Here is a 17069-nt window from a genome sequence, read left to right as displayed (position 1 = left end):
AAAAGATAATTTTTCTGTATCTGAGTTGTCAAGTACTTCTCCATGTCTTGCCTGTATAAGAAAATGATAAGAATAAGTAAAAATGAAAAGAACTATTTGGCCTCCAGTAATATACTAAAAGACAGAAACACTGTGCCACCCAGGGGTGGACTAGGGCAAAAAAATCAGCCCTGGCATTTTTGGCCCGACCGGCCCACAACATTATCGGTTGACTGAATCAAGCACTCATTTTTGAATGCAAGGACAAAAACTGACAGAAAGGTTGGATTTCAGAACAAAAATTCAAAAACCTCTTTAGAGACCTGTTGTGTTTATAACAGATACAGTGGAAGTTGGCTCAAAGGTGAAAAACGACGTAGAAGAGGAACAAGTTAGCAAACAACTTTTGCCCGTTCCATGCGGTCATCACACCGCTTCTCGTTCTCTTGTTCGGTTACATTGTCGGATACAGAGCAGTCCCGGTTGCCTTACCGCCCTCTTGTGGTGGTTATGAGTAGCAACACTAAACCGTAAACCTAAATTGGCATTTAACGATGCATCCTTGTTTTCTTACAATACACATCTTCTTTAAACACCACAAGACCTATACAAACTTGTTGGCAAGTTGGGAAAAAAATTGCAATCCAGTAGAGCAGGAGTATTCAACTAAAATTCAAAGAGGTCCAGTCAGAGAAAATATATTAAAGCAAAGGTCCAGAACATCATGTCTAACTGAATTAGTGTGATATATGTTGATGTAAGCTAGTAGTTTTATTAGAGTCTGCATGTAATCAATAACTGACTATCAAATCAAATAAATTCAGTATGGTTCAAAAACATTTTGACAACATTTATTAGTAAATAACTTTTGATATAACTGTATATCTTAAAATAAAGTGCAGAACTTCAAAAAATAATGACTGAACAACCTGAACTAATATATATATACATCTTTAACAATATCTAAATCTCCAAAAATTTAAACAATTGAACACTTTTACATTTTTTTTCCTGTCTTATATCACTCCCCTTATATCCCCGCTGCTTAATTGGAGAACTGGGGTCCGTTTCACAAAGCAGGTTTAGTGAGAACTCTGAGTCTGTTAACCCTGAAATGAAGGAAACTCAGAGTTTTCTATCTCAGAGTAGATCAACTCAGAGTTCAGGGTTACACTCAGAGTTTGTTGAACCTGCTTTGTGAAACGGACCCCTGGCGTCCACATATGTGGACATCTTTTTTTTCAAAAACACTATTGTTCATAGTAATAATGATAATAATAATAATAAGAACAACAACAACAACTACAAAAACTACAACAACTACAACTACAACTACTACTACTACAACTACTACTACTACAACTACAACTACTACTACTACAACTACTACTACTACAACTACAACTACTACTACTACTAAAACTATTTCTGGCGCTGTGTGAGTGGCAGCCTGTTAGAGAAGTGTGTGTATATATTCTTAAATTTTGTGTTTTTAGTGTCCTCGTGTGTATTTTTAAAAAAATATTTTTTCATATTTTTCCTCATTTTTCTTATTTATATTGTATATATATATATAGTGTATATATCTTATGTCTTTAATTTATAGATGTATTCTCTTGATTTTTCTTACTGTCATTTTGCTGCTGTGACATTGCAAATATTCCCTTGTGGGACTAATAAGGGATATTCTATTCTATTCTATTCTATTCTATTCTATTCTATTCTATTCTATTCTATTCTATTCTATTCTATTCTATTCTATTCTATTCTATTCTATTCTATTCTATTCTGTTCTATTCTATTCTATTCTATAATAATAAATATAATAATATCCCATTATTATATTAATTATTATATTATTATATTTATTCGTTAGTCCTTATCCCAAATAACTAGAAGAAATGTAAATACGAACCCAACCACAGCTTGGGTCTGAGGAGACTACATGAGTTGCAGTTGTGTCAGACTGTGTCCACAAGAGGGCAGCACTAGGCTTTTGCTGCATCGTTTGAAGCCCAATCAAATGAAGAAGCTGATGACGGAAGTAGATCCACAGTCACCCCGCTGCAGTCAGACACACTGCTACACGACATTGAGCTTCAGTGAGTAAACCTTCATGTTAGAGGACTAACTGGGGGATTTGTTTACTGTAGAGGTTAGTCTGTTTCTCTAGTTGTTCCTCATTGATGTTTCTAAACTAGTGCCTCTAACTGGACAGCTGAAAGTTGCTGTTGATGACAACCGAACCTAGTGTGTCCATCAAGCCATTAAACATTGCTATCAGCCCCAGAGTCTCCTTTAAAATGTTGTCGTTTAATGTTTGTGTGTTAATTCCACACCCAGACAAACATTACATACACTAGAAAGTGTTTCATGAATAAATAAAATGTTTGTCATTGATTCGGCATAACCTTAATGATGAACTTTCCATTATGTTGTAGCTTTTACAGTCATGTTGAAGAGGTAATGCTTTCAGTAACACATCCGAAACCAGGCAATGAAGAAACCCCTAGTATATCCCGATTAACAAAGTGGGCATTGACAATATGGAGAAATGTTTTTGCTTAGGGCGTGTATGCTTTGCGAAGTGATACACAAGTGAGGGATCCTTTAATTTGACGATTTTTGAATGGAGGATGGTCTGGTGGGTATGATGAAGAAACTGGGGAATGTTCTCACAAATGTTTGAACCTGCTGATTATAGACTGTGTTGTCAGTTTGAGAAACTACAACTGATGATAAAATTAAGTTGGATTCTGTTGGAAATGGTAAAAACATTATTTAAAAAAAATGACAGTCAGCTTCTTTGAAAATAAAACTCAATTAGAATCAGGAAAGGCTTGAAAATAACAGTATGTTTTGAGAAGATAATCAAAAGTGATCACTGACTCAGCCAACTTGATTTCCTCAGGCAGCTCGCTGTAGAACATCTGGTTCTGACTTGCAAACTCTCCCCTTTAAGAGGAAAAATTCTACGTAGCCTATAAATAATCACATATTTTCTCATCCTCTAGGACATGTCTGCAGGTTGTGTGAGGTTTGTGCTAAGTCACGCAGTGAGAACTATGTGTATTGGCAGCCCTATCTACTGGACATCTGCATCAAGATTTACAATATGTCGTGTAAGATACAACATTGCTGCTCCCTCCTGGAGATGGTCTCAGTTCTCCACAGAAGGGCATGGTGCAGAAGAGACTGCAGAAGAGACTCCTGCACCTAAGAAAAAAAAGAAGGACCCTGGAGCTCGTAACTCAATCAGCAGTGTTGGCCGTAAGATCCCTTACCGTCAGATCCAAGTGATAAGTGAGGCTGGTGAGAACCTGGGCACCATGCACCGTGCAGATGTGATCAGGATGATGGATGAGGAGGGTCTGAAATTGGTGCTACTCAGTGAAAACAAAGATCCTCCAGTGTACCGCTTGATGAGTGGCAAACAGATCCACGAAGAACAGATGACACTGCGAGAGAAAAAGAAAGCGAAAGCAGGTATGTGGAGTGCTGGTAGGGACCCAGGTCAGTTTAATGCAGCGATTCCTTCCATGAGGTCACAAGGTGATTATCGAGGAAGAAGGCCATGTTATTTCTTACATATTTGCTACTTGCTTGTTAAATACAACAACGTTTTATATTAGTAGCTCTCTAAGCATATTAAGATTTAATGAATTATCAAGGTAAAAATCAATCCATGTTCAACATGCTCACAGTTCATAGAAATAAGTAATCTGTTTGTCAGCTTGTTCGATATACAGTATAGTCCCTTTGTGAGAAATAAGTAAGGGAATCTTTCCCTTTTGTTTTACTGATATACAGTGGGTACGGAAAGTATTCAGACCCCTTTAAATTTTTCACTCTTTGTTTCATTGCAGCCATTTGCTAAAATCAAGAAAGTTCATTTTATTTCTCATTAATGTGCATTCAGCACCCTATCTTGACAGAAAAAAACAGAAATGTAGAAATTTTTGCAAATTTATTAAAAAAGAAAAACTGAAATATCACACGGTCATAAGTATTCAGACCCTTTGCTCAGTATTGAGTAGAAGCAGCCTTTTGAGCTAGTACAGCCATGAGTCTTCTTGGGAATGATGCAACAAGTTTTTCACACCTGGATTTGGGGATCCTCTGCCATTCTTCCTTGCAGATCCTCTCCAGTTCTGTCAGGTTGGATGGTAAACGTTGGTGGACAGCCATTTTCAGATCTCTCCAGAGATGCTCAGTTGGGTTTAGGTCAGGGCTCTGGCTGGGCCAGTCAAGAATGGTCACAGAGTTGTTCCGAAGCCACTCCTTTGTTATTTTAGCTGTGTGCTTAGGGTCATTGTCTTGTTGGAAGGTGAACCTTCAGCCCAGTCTGAGGTCCAGAGCACTCTGGAAGAGGTTTTCTTCCAGGATATCTCTGTACTTGACCGCATTCATCTTTCCTTCAATTGCAACCAGTCGTCCTGTCCCTGCAGCTGAAAAACACCCCCATAGCATGATGCTGCCACCACCATGTTTCACTGTTGGGATGGTATTGGGCAGGTGATGAGCAGTGCCTGGTTTTCTCCACACATACCGCTTAGAATTAACGCCAAAAAGTTCAATCTTGGTCTCATCAGACCAGAGAATCTTATTTCTCATAGTCTGGGAGTCCTTCATGTGTTTTTTGGCAAACTCTATGCGGGCTTTCATATGTCTTGCACTGAGGAGAGGCTTCCGTCGGGCCACTCTGCCATAAAGGCCCGACTGGTGGAGGGCTGCAGTGATAGTTGACTTTGTGGAACTTTCTCCCATCTCCCTGCTGCATCTCTGGAGCTCAGCCACGGTGATCTTTGGGTTCTTTTTTACCTCTCTCACCAAGGCTCTTCTCCCACGATTGCTCAGTTTGGCTGGACGGCCAGGTCTAGGAAGAGTTCTGGTCGTCCCAAACTTCTTCCATTTAAGGATTATGGAGGCCACTGTGCTCTTAGGAACCTTGAGTGCTGCAGAAATTCTTTTGTAACCTTGGCCAGATCTGTGCCTTGCCACAATTCTGTCTCTGAGCTCCTTGGGCAGTTCCTTCGACCTCATGATTCTCATTTGCTCTGACATGCACTGTGAGCTGTAAGGTCTTATATAGACAGGTGTGTGCCTTTCCTAATCAAGTCCAATCAGTTTAATTAAACACAGCTGGACTCCAATGAAGAAGTAGAACCATCTCAAGGAGGATCAGAAGAAATGGACCGCAGGTGAGTTAAATATGAGTGTCACAGTAAAGGGTCTGAATACTTATGACCGTGTGATATTTCAGTTTTTCTTTTTTAATAAATTTGCAAAAATTTCTACATTTCTGTTTCTTTCTGTCAAGATAGGGTGCTGAGTGTACATTAATGAGAAATAAAATGAACTTTTTTGATTTTAGCAAATGGCTGCAATGAAACAAAGAGTGAAAAATTTAAAGGGGTCTGAATACTTTCCGTACCCACTGTATTTTTTTTCAATATTTTTAAAATACACAAAAATATCAAGAAAATTACAAAAATCCACATTGAAGTCACGTCTAATGCAAATAACATCAAAACCACTGAATTTAGGATAAAATTTCGAAATAAAATATCAAATAAAATGTCTTTTTTAAGCAAATGTAATTTTCGCCATCAAAAGACTGCTGAAATGCATTAGCAAATTTAGAATAATGTCAGAAATACTTACTTTTTCACTGAATAGATAAAACTGCTAATTCAAGGTTATTACTGTAAACATATTTCTAAAAATATATGTGGTTAGGGACAATTAACAGAAAAATGCATGTAAATATCCTTTATCTAAACGTCAGAAAGACAAATAAAATGATCTCGTAAAATAAAGACAAGAAAATGTGTTTCAGTCGTGGAAAATGACTGTATTGCTGGAGATGGTTGATGACCAGTGAAGACCAGACCAAACCCACACTGACATGAAGCCACACTTCCTTAATGTCCAGAGTGTCTTTGTGCAGATGAGTGGTGTGGAGGGTGTATATCCATTGTTTAGTCAATTAGTCAGAATTGCATGTTGGAAAAGTTTTGAAAAAAAACAGCAAAAGTGTGTTATTTTGACAGTATTTTATTTGTTCCAGCTGCCACTATATTACAGTTTTTTGTTTTTTAGTTTTTTGTCTAGTTTTTTCTGAAAGTGTTCTGTGATAAAGTTTTAGTTTTGTTTCTGTTTTTTTAGCTTTAAACTATAGTATATATAATTAGGATCTAGTCCAGAGTCTTCTCAAAACAAAGCCCCGTTACTCTATTAGTCAATATTACCTTTTTAGTTTTATCTCAGGAATGTGAGTATTAGTGGACTAACTTCTATATATAAGCTATATTATTAAATGGAGCTGACTCCATTGCTTCACAGCTCCTGTGCAAGTGAAGGAGCTCACCTTTTCATGTGGCATTGCATCTCATGACCTGAGCACCAAACTGAAACAAGCGGAGAGCTGGCTGGAGAAGAAGCACCATGTGAAGATTACTCTACGGTCAGGACATGCACCTGCAGTCAACCTGGTGAGGAAGACTGATCTCACACTGTTCTATTACTCACATCAGAATGGGAGTGAGTCTAAACAAAATATGTGTACAAATGCAGCAGACTCATAAATGACATCATTTATGAACAATGTTGATAGAATTTCTCACAGTGTCGGGAAAGTATATTTAAAAATGTAAAGTAATAACCCTGTGTATTAATGTAAAAGCAGATTTCTAACCCTCTGTTACTGGTTCAGAGATTTTCACTCAGAAGTGTCCTTGTGTTTGAAGGAAGCAGTTTTTTTTCAATGAAGATAACATTAAATTAATCAGAAATCCAATCTAGACATTGTTAATGTGGTAAATGACTATTCTAGCTGGAAATTGGTGATTTTTAATGGAATATCTCCATAGAGGTACAGAGGCCCATTTCCAGCAACCATCACTCCTGTGTTCTAATGCTACATTGTGTTAGCTAATGGTGTTAAAAGGCTAATTGATGATTAGAAAACCCTTGTGCAATTATGTTAGCACATGAATAAAAGTGTGAGTTTTCATGGAAAACATGACATTGCTGAGGAGATTCGCATCGTTTGGTGTGAGCAGGCCACTGCTGAGGACCTTTTATGACACCGTGGAGGCATCCATGGTCTTCTATGCAGTGGTGTGCTGGGGAGGGGGATGCTCCGAGCGTGATGAGAACAGACTCAACAGACTGATTAAAAGAGCAGCTCAGTCTGTGGCTGCCCTCTGGACTCCATTGAGGTGGTGGGAGAGAGGAGGGCTCTGGCCAAACTGTCTACTATCATAGGAAACACCTCCCACCCCCTGCATCAGGCTGTGAACTCCTGAAGAAGCGCCTTTAGCGACAGACTGTTACACCCGAAGTGTAAGAAGGACTGTTTCCGCAGGTCCTTTATTCCAACATCTGTTAGACTTTACAATGCCACCTTATAAACTGGTCTACCTCTGTTACCGCTGCAGTTTTTTTCCCCTTACATACGAATACCACTTATTAATAATACTTATGAAAATTCCCCACTGTGGGATCAGTAAAGCTTATATTAAATTGCCTGGGTGACCCCAAACTTTTGAATGGTAGTGTACATAGTGGACAAAATGGCCATTTCTGGCCTTTTTACTCTTTTGATACCTCAGCAAGATTCAAAATTGACTCTAAGATGTTTATTATGCCAGTGTTATACTTTGCACATCTACAAGTATGCTAGAGTCTAAATTTTGTCACTCGCTCAAGTCTGCAAAAGTCAATAGTCTGCATGTTCACCAAAAGTGTGCATACATGTCATACACAGACATGATTTCGTGCACATAATGTAGCAGGGTCCTCCAAGCAGACTCCAAATGGAGTAGAAAGTTGTATAATAACTACACATCGGTCGAGTCTGCAGCTGTCTGTTTTAGTTCTTAGTGCTCAGTTCAAACGTCTGCAGCCCAGATACTACTGTCTGGATTTAGCATAACTTTCTTGGTTTATCCAGGTAGATCATCCATTCCATTATAAGACGCTACTATGCACAAATTCAAAGTTAAATGACTGTAAGACATTGACTGTAAAATGTATAATCTGTACATATGTTGGTCCCATTTCTTTACTTCTTTGAATTGTAAGAAGTAAAGAATATCGTAAACATAATGTGTTTTTTTTCCCCACAGGACACAACTCTAGAGGAAATGGTGAAACAAATGGAGGTAATTGTGGGATTCGTCGCCAAGCCGAAAGTCGTCCGTGATGGTCGAGCAGCCACGTGCATCCTCCGACCGCCTTCAGCAAAGGAACTAAAAGAAAAGAACAAGGTCTCAGAGCCGCAGTCTGTCAGCTCCACTTCAAAGGCCTCTCAGAGCAAAACGTCCGCTGTTACCAGCACAGAAACAACAGAAGGATCCATACAGCAGTGATTTGAGGGAAATAAAACTTTTTCACAAAACCAGTTGAAGTCTGTGCCTACATGTCATGCTCTGTTTGTAGCGTGAACATATTTAGCAAATGCCGTGTGTGGATTATTGTACGGGCCTGCTGAGCACAAGACCAGGGGCTGAAGGGGCCATGCTGTATCTGGATCAAAAGAAGCTCCTAACATTACTGGTTGTACAGTCAATCAGAATACTGCAAAGAGATGCAAAATGATGACAAAGGAAGGCCCAACAGCTAGAGAGATGCAACACAACTACCAACATGGGCAAAATAACCACATAAATAACTACAAACCGATGCAAAGCAACTACAAATAGATACTGAACTGCCAGAAATAGCCACAAAATAGCTATAGAGACACAAAATCACCACACGGACAACCACAAAAAGATGGAATGACTACAAAAAGACCAAATTACCTGAAAAAGACACAAATTAACCATATCGATAACTACAAAAATATAAGACATCTATGGACATTAAAAATAATTAGAAGAGAACCACAAAGAGACACAATGTGCCAACTGCAAAGGTCTGAGTCTAATGCAGTGGGGATGTTTGCCTCCCATGATCCTCCTGGTGGAGCCGGCAGGTCGTGGCAGCTCGGTGACACGGTTAGTCCTCAACAGATTGAATGTCGTGGTTGGGTTTCATGACACGTCAGCATCAGTGAGTCTGTTGTCAGTTTTAGATTTATTGTATGCAGTATTTTTCCTCATTTTTCTTATTTATATTGTATATATATATATAGTGTATATATCTTATGTCTTTAATTTATAGATGTATTCTCTTGATTTTTCTTACTGTCATTTTGCTGCTGTGACATTGCAAATATTCCCTTGTGGGACTAATAAGGGATATTCTATTCTATTCTATTCTATTCTATTCTATTCTATTCTATTCTATTCTATTCTATTCTGTTCTATTCTATTCTATTCTATAATAATAAATATAATAATATCCCATTATTATATTAATTATTATATTATTATATTTATTCGTTAGTCCTTATCCCAAATAACTAGAAGAAATGTAAATACGAACCCAACCACAGCTTGGGTCTGAGGAGACTACATGAGTTGCAGTTGTGTCAGACTGTGTCCACAAGAGGGCAGCACTAGGCTTTTGCTGCATCGTTTGAAGCCCAATCAAATGAAGAAGCTGATGACGGAAGTAGATCCACAGTCACCCCGCTGCAGTCAGACACACTGCTACACGACATTGAGCTTCAGTGAGTAAACCTTCATGTTAGAGGACTAACTGGGGGATTTGTTTACTGTAGAGGTTAGTCTGTTTCTCTAGTTGTTCCTCATTGATGTTTCTAAACTAGTGCCTCTAACTGGACAGCTGAAAGTTGCTGTTGATGACAACCGAACCTAGTGTGTCCATCAAGCCATTAAACATTGCTATCAGCCCCAGAGTCTCCTTTAAAATGTTGTCGTTTAATGTTTGTGTGTTAATTCCACACCCAGACAAACATTACATACACTAGAAAGTGTTTCATGAATAAATAAAATGTTTGTCATTGATTCGGCATAACCTTAATGATGAACTTTCCATTATGTTGTAGCTTTTACAGTCATGTTGAAGAGGTAATGCTTTCAGTAACACATCCGAAACCAGGCAATGAAGAAACCCCTAGTATATCCCGATTAACAAAGTGGGCATTGACAATATGGAGAAATGTTTTTGCTTAGGGCGTGTATGCTTTGCGAAGTGATACACAAGTGAGGGATCCTTTAATTTGACGATTTTTGAATGGAGGATGGTCTGGTGGGTATGATGAAGAAACTGGGGAATGTTCTCACAAATGTTTGAACCTGCTGATTATAGACTGTGTTGTCAGTTTGAGAAACTACAACTGATGATAAAATTAAGTTGGATTCTGTTGGAAATGGTAAAAACATTATTTTAAAAAAATGACAGTCAGCTTCTTTGAAAATAAAACTCAATTAGAATCAGGAAAGGCTTGAAAATAACAGTATGTTTTGAGAAGATAATCAAAAGTGATCACTGACTCAGCCAACTTGATTTCCTCAGGCAGCTCGCTGTAGAACATCTGGTTCTGACTTGCAAACTCTCCCCTTTAAGAGGAAAAATTCTACGTAGCCTATAAATAATCACATATTTTCTCATCCTCTAGGACATGTCTGCAGGTTGTGTGAGGTTTGTGCTAAGTCACGCAGTGAGAACTATGTGTATTGGCAGCCCTATCTACTGGACATCTGCATCAAGATTTACAATATGTCGTGTAAGATACAACATTGCTGCTCCCTCCTGGAGATGGTCTCAGTTCTCCACAGAAGGGCATGGTGCAGAAGAGACTGCAGAAGAGACTCCTGCACCTAAGAAAAAAAAGAAGGACCCTGGAGCTCGTAACTCAATCAGCAGTGTTGGCCGTAAGATCCCTTACCGTCAGATCCAAGTGATAAGTGAGGCTGGTGAGAACCTGGGCACCATGCACCGTGCAGATGTGATCAGGATGATGGATGAGGAGGGTCTGAAATTGGTGCTACTCAGTGAAAACAAAGATCCTCCAGTGTACCGCTTGATGAGTGGCAAACAGATCCACGAAGAACAGATGACACTGCGAGAGAAAAAGAAAGCGAAAGCAGGTATGTGGAGTGCTGGTAGGGACCCAGGTCAGTTTAATGCAGCGATTCCTTCCATGAGGTCACAAGGTGATTATCGAGGAAGAAGGCCATGTTATTTCTTACATATTTGCTACTTGCTTGTTAAATACAACAACGTTTTATATTAGTAGCTCTCTAAGCATATTAAGATTTAATGAATTATCAAGGTAAAAATCAATCCATGTTCAACATGCTCACAGTTCATAGAAATAAGTAATCTGTTTGTCAGCTTGTTCGATATACAGTATAGTCCCTTTGTGAGAAATAAGTAAGGGAATCTTTCCCTTTTGTTTTACTGATATACAGTGGGTACGGAAAGTATTCAGACCCCTTTAAATTTTTCACTCTTTGTTTCATTGCAGCCATTTGCTAAAATCAAAAAAGTTCATTTTATTTCTCATTAATGTGCATTCAGCACCCTATCTTGACAGAAAAAAACAGAAATGTAGAAATTTTTGCAAATTTATTAAAAAAGAAAAACTGAAATATCACACGGTCATAAGTATTCAGACCCTTTGCTCAGTATTGAGTAGAAGCATCCTTTTGAGCTAGTACAGCCATGAGTCTTCTTGGGAATGATGCAACAAGTTTTTCACACCTGGATTTGGGGATCCTCTGCCATTCTTCCTTGCAGATCCTCTCCAGTTCTGTCAGGTTGGATGGTAAACGTTGGTGGACAGCCATTTTCAGATCTCTCCAGAGATGCTCAGTTGGGTTTAGGTCAGGGCTCTGGCTGGGCCAGTCAAGAATGGTCACAGAGTTGTTCCAAAGCCACTCCTTTGTTATTTTAGCTGTGTGCTTAGGGTCATTGTCTTGTTGGAAGGTGAACCTTCAGCCCAGTCTGAGGTCCAGAGCACTCTGGAAGAGGTTTTCTTCCAGGATATCTCTGTACTTGACCGCATTCATCTTTCCTTCAATTGCAACCAGTCGTCCTGTCCCTGCAGCTGAAAAACACCCCCATAGCATGATGCTGCCACCACCATGTTTCACTGTTGGGATGGTATTGGGCAGGTGATGAGCAGTGCCTGGTTTTCTCCACACATACCGCTTAGAATTAACGCCAAAAAGTTCAATCTTGGTCTCATCAGACCAGAGAATCTTATTTCTCATAGTCTGGGAGTCCTTCATGTGTTTTTTGGCAAACTCTATGCGGGCTTTCATATGTCTTGCACTGAGGAGAGGCTTCCGTCGGGCCACTCTGCCATAAAGGCCCGACTGGTGGAGGGCTGCAGTGATAGTTGACTTTGTGGAACTTTCTCCCATCTCCCTGCTGCATCTCTGGAGCTCAGCCACGGTGATCTTTGGGTTCTTTTTTACCTCTCTCACCAAGGCTCTTCTCCCACGATTGCTCAGTTTGGCTGGACGGCCAGGTCTAGGAAGAGTTCTGGTCGTCCCAAACTTCTTCCATTTAAGGATTATGGAGGCCACTGTGCTCTTAGGAACCTTGAGTGCTGCAGAAATTCTTTTGTAACCTTGGCCAGATCTGTGCCTTGCCACAATTCTGTCTCTGAGCTCCTTGGGCAGTTCCTTCGACCTCATGATTCTCATTTGCTCTGACATGCACTGTGAGCTGTAAGGTCTTATATAGACAGGTGTGTGCCTTTCCTAATCAAGTCCAATCAGTTTAATTAAACACAGCTGGACTCCAATGAAGAAGTAGAACCATCTCAAGGAGGATCAGAAGAAATGGACCGCAGGTGAGTTAAATATGAGTGTCACAGTAAAGGGTCTGAATACTTATGACCGTGTGATATTTCAGTTTTTCTTTTTTAATAAATTTGCAAAAATTTCTACATTTCTGTTTCTTTCTGTCAAGATAGGGTGCTGAGTGTACATTAATGAGAAATAAAATGAACTTTTTTGATTTTAGCAAATGGCTGCAATGAAACAAAGAGTGAAAAATTTAAAGGGGTCTGAATACTTTCCGTACCCACTGTATTTTTTTTCAATATTTTTAAAATACACAAAAATATCAAGAAAATTACAAAAATCCACATTGAAGTCACGTCTAATGCAAATAACATCAAAACCACTGAATTTAGGATAAAATTTCGAAATAAAATATCAAATAAAATGTCTTTTTTAAGCAAATGTAATTTTCGCCATCAAAAGACTGCTGAAATGCATTAGCAAATTTAGAATAATGTCAGAAATACTTACTTTTTCACTGAATAGATAAAACTGCTAATTCAAGGTTATTACTGTAAACATATTTCTAAAAATATATGTGGTTAGGGACAATTAACAGAAAAATGCATGTAAATATCCTTTATCTAAACGTCAGAAAGACAAATAAAATGATCTCGTAAAATAAAGACAAGAAAATGTGTTTCAGTCGTGGAAAATGACTGTATTGCTGGAGATGGTTGATGACCAGTGAAGACCAGACCAAACCCACACTGACATGAAGCCACACTTCCTTAATGTCCAGAGTGTCTTTGTGCAGATGAGTGGTGTGGAGGGTGTATATCCATTGTTTAGTCAATTAGTCAGAATTGCATGTTGGAAAAGTTTTGAAAAAAAACAGCAAAAGTGTGTTATTTTGACAGTATTTTATTTGTTCCAGCTGCCACTATATTACAGTTTTTTGTTTTTTAGTTTTTTGTCTAGTTTTTTCTGAAAGTGTTCTGTGATAAAGTTTTAGTTTTGTTTCTGTTTTTTTAGCTTTAAACTATAGTATATATAATTAGGATCTAGTCCAGAGTCTTCTCAAAACAAAGCCCCGTTACTCTATTAGTCAATATTACCTTTTTAGTTTTATCTCAGGAATGTGAGTATTAGTGGACTAACTTCTATATATAAGCTATATTATTAAATGGAGCTGACTCCATTGCTTCACAGCTCCTGTGCAAGTGAAGGAGCTCACCTTTTCATGTGGCATTGCATCTCATGACCTGAGCACCAAACTGAAACAAGCGGAGAGCTGGCTGGAGAAGAAGCACCATGTGAAGATTACTCTACGGTCAGGACATGCACCTGCAGTCAACCTGGTGAGGAAGACTGATCTCACACTGTTCTATTACTCACATCAGAATGGGAGTGAGTCTAAACAAAATATGTGTACAAATGCAGCAGACTCATAAATGACATCATTTATGAACAATGTTGATAGAATTTCTCACAGTGTCGGGAAAGTATATTTAAAAATGTAAAGTAATAACCCTGTGTATTAATGTAAAAGCAGATTTCTAACCCTCTGTTACTGGTTCAGAGATTTTCACTCAGAAGTGTCCTTGTGTTTGAAGGAAGCAGTTTTTTTTCAATGAAGATAACATTAAATTAATCAGAAATCCAATCTAGACATTGTTAATGTGGTAAATGACTATTCTAGCTGGAAATTGGTGATTTTTAATGGAATATCTCCATAGAGGTACAGAGGCCCATTTCCAGCAACCATCACTCCTGTGTTCTAATGCTACATTGTGTTAGCTAATGGTGTTAAAAGGCTAATTGATGATTAGAAAACCCTTGTGCAATTATGTTAGCACATGAATAAAAGTGTGAGTTTTCATGGAAAACATGACATTGCTGAGGAGATTCGCATCGTTTGGTGTGAGCAGGCCACTGCTGAGGACCTTTTATGACACCGTGGAGGCATCCATGGTCTTCTATGCAGTGGTGTGCTGGGGAGGGGGATGCTCCGAGCGTGATGAGAACAGACTCAACAGACTGATTAAAAGAGCAGCTCAGTCTGTGGCTGCCCTCTGGACTCCATTGAGGTGGTGGGAGAGAGGAGGGCTCTGGCCAAACTGTCTACTATCATAGGAAACACCTCCCACCCCCTGCATCAGGCTGTGAACTCCTGAAGAAGCGCCTTTAGCGACAGACTGTTACACCCGAAGTGTAAGAAGGACTGTTTCCGCAGGTCCTTTATTCCAACATCTGTTAGACTTTACAATGCCACCTTATAAACTGGTCTACCTCTGTTACCGCTGCAGTTTTTTTCCCCTTACATACGAATACCACTTATTAATAATACTTATGAAAATTCCCCACTGTGGGATCAGTAAAGCTTATATTAAATTGCCTGGGTGACCCCAAACTTTTGAATGGTAGTGTACATAGTGGACAAAATGGCCATTTCTGGCCTTTTTACTCTTTTGATACCTCAGCAAGATTCAAAATTGACTCTAAGATGTTTATTATGCCAGTGTTATACTTTGCACATCTACAAGTATGCTAGAGTCTAAATTTTGTCACTCGCTCAAGTCTGCAAAAGTCAATAGTCTGCATGTTCACCAAAAGTGTGCATACATGTCATACACAGACATGATTTCGTGCACATAATGTAGCAGGGTCCTCCAAGCAGACTCCAAATGGAGTAGAAAGTTGTATAATAACTACACATCGGTCGAGTCTGCAGCTGTCTGTTTTAGTTCTTAGTGCTCAGTTCAAACGTCTGCAGCCCAGATACTACTGTCTGGATTTAGCATAACTTTCTTGGTTTATCCAGGTAGATCATCCATTCCATTATAAGACGCTACTATGCACAAATTCAAAGTTAAATGACTGTAAGACATTGACTGTAAAATGTATAATCTGTACATATGTTGGTCCCATTTCTTTACTTCTTTGAATTGTAAGAAGTAAAGAATATCGTAAACATAATGTGTTTTTTTTCCCCACAGGACACAACTCTAGAGGAAATGGTGAAACAAATGGAGGTAATTGTGGGATTCGTCGCCAAGCCGAAAGTCGTCCGTGATGGTCGAGCAGCCACGTGCATCCTCCGACCGCCTTCAGCAAAGGAACTAAAAGAAAAGAACAAGGTCTCAGAGCCGCAGTCTGTCAGCTCCACTTCAAAGGCCTCTCAGAGCAAAACGTCCGCTGTTACCAGCACAGAAACAACAGAAGGATCCATACAGCAGTGATTTGAGGGAAATAAAACTTTTTCACAAAACCAGTTGAAGTCTGTGCCTACATGTCATGCTCTGTTTGTAGCGTGAACATATTTAGCAAATGCCGTGTGTGGATTATTGTACGGGCCTGCTGAGCACAAGACCAGGGGCTGAAGGGGCCATGCTGTATCTGGATCAAAAGAAGCTCCTAACATTGCTGGTTGTACAGTCAATCAGAATACTGCAAAGAGATGCAAAATGATGACAAAGGAAGGCCCAACAGCTAGAGAGATGCAACACAACTACCAACATGGGCAAAATAACCACATAAATAACTACAAACCGATGCAAAGCAACTACAAATAGATACTGAACTGCCAGAAATAGCCACAAAATAGCTATAGAGACACAAAATCACCACACGGACAACCACAAAAAGATGGAATGACTACAAAAAGACCAAATTACCTGAAAAAGACACAAATTAACCATATCGATAACTACAAAAATATAAGACATCTATGGACATTAAAAATAATTAGAAGAGAACCACAAAGAGACACAATGTGCCAACTGCAAAGGTCTGAGTCTAATGCAGTGGGGATGTTTGCCTCCCATGATCCTCCTGGTGGAGCCGGCAGGTCGTGGCAGCTCGGTGACACTGTTAGTCCTCAGCAGATTGAATGTCGTGGTTGGGTTTCATGACACGTCAGCATCAGTGAGTCTGTTGTCAGTTTTAGATTTATTGTATGCAGTGACTTCTGCCAGAAACGTTATCATTTTGCTCATTTCGCTTTTAGTAACATATAAGATACTTAATAAGGGAAATAAGTCTGCTACACACATTTATTTTTATTTCATTTTTCATGAAAGATGCTGTATAAAGCAGTAAAGCAACAGAATGGACTGGCACTAAAATATAGTCTTATGTAATATATGCATCTTGAGACAATTTGATCTGTAATTGGCGCTATATAAATAAAACTGAATTGTAACATTGTCTTGCAATGTGTGATGATACTGTACTGGTGGGCAGTGATGCTTCTTAGCTGTAAATGTCTTGTTCTAATACATTTTGAATGCTCTTTATTGTCTCCTTTACTGTTTTCAGTCATATATATCCTTATATAAAAGGCATAAATAAAAAAAGACACTACCGTTCGAAAGTTTGGGGTCACTTAGAAATGTCCTTATTTTGCAGCAGCAGATTATGTTATCAATTTAGATC

General features: G+C 39.0%; 2 protein-coding genes across 4 annotated transcripts; both read left to right on the top strand.

The window, feature by feature from the left end:
- Positions 1–1952: 1952 nt before the first annotated feature.
- Positions 1953–8383, top strand: LOC129350198 (translation initiation factor IF-3, mitochondrial-like). 2 transcript variants are annotated; one of them, XM_055015987.1, is made up of 4 exons: positions 1953–2081; positions 2994–3465; positions 6325–6473; positions 8112–8383. In XM_055015987.1, exons 2-4 carry the CDS (start codon positions 2997–2999, stop codon positions 8352–8354), a joined length of 861 nt encoding a protein of 286 aa, XP_054871962.1. In that variant the 5' UTR covers positions 1953–2081; positions 2994–2996; the 3' UTR covers positions 8355–8383. The 2 variants fall into 2 exon arrangements, with proteins under 2 accessions (XP_054871962.1, XP_054871963.1); XM_055015988.1 differs by having other exon boundaries at positions 2029–2134.
- Positions 8384–9472: 1089 nt separating this feature from the next.
- Positions 9473–16928, top strand: LOC111589029 (translation initiation factor IF-3, mitochondrial). Of its 2 annotated transcripts, none has more exons than XM_023299719.3 (4): positions 9473–9601; positions 10514–10985; positions 13845–13993; positions 15632–16928. In XM_023299719.3, exons 2-4 carry the CDS (start codon positions 10517–10519, stop codon positions 15872–15874), a joined length of 861 nt encoding a protein of 286 aa, XP_023155487.1. In that variant the 5' UTR covers positions 9473–9601; positions 10514–10516; the 3' UTR covers positions 15875–16928. The 2 variants fall into 2 exon arrangements, with proteins under 2 accessions (XP_023155487.1, XP_054871961.1); XM_055015986.1 differs by having other exon boundaries at positions 9549–9654.
- Positions 16929–17069: the final 141 nt, after the last annotated feature.

This window comes from Amphiprion ocellaris, chromosome 12 (assembly GCF_022539595.1).
Source record: "Amphiprion ocellaris isolate individual 3 ecotype Okinawa chromosome 12, ASM2253959v1, whole genome shotgun sequence".
Lineage (NCBI taxonomy): Eukaryota > Metazoa > Chordata > Actinopteri > Pomacentridae > Amphiprion > Amphiprion ocellaris.
This window is presented reverse-complemented; position numbering and strand designations above follow the sequence as displayed.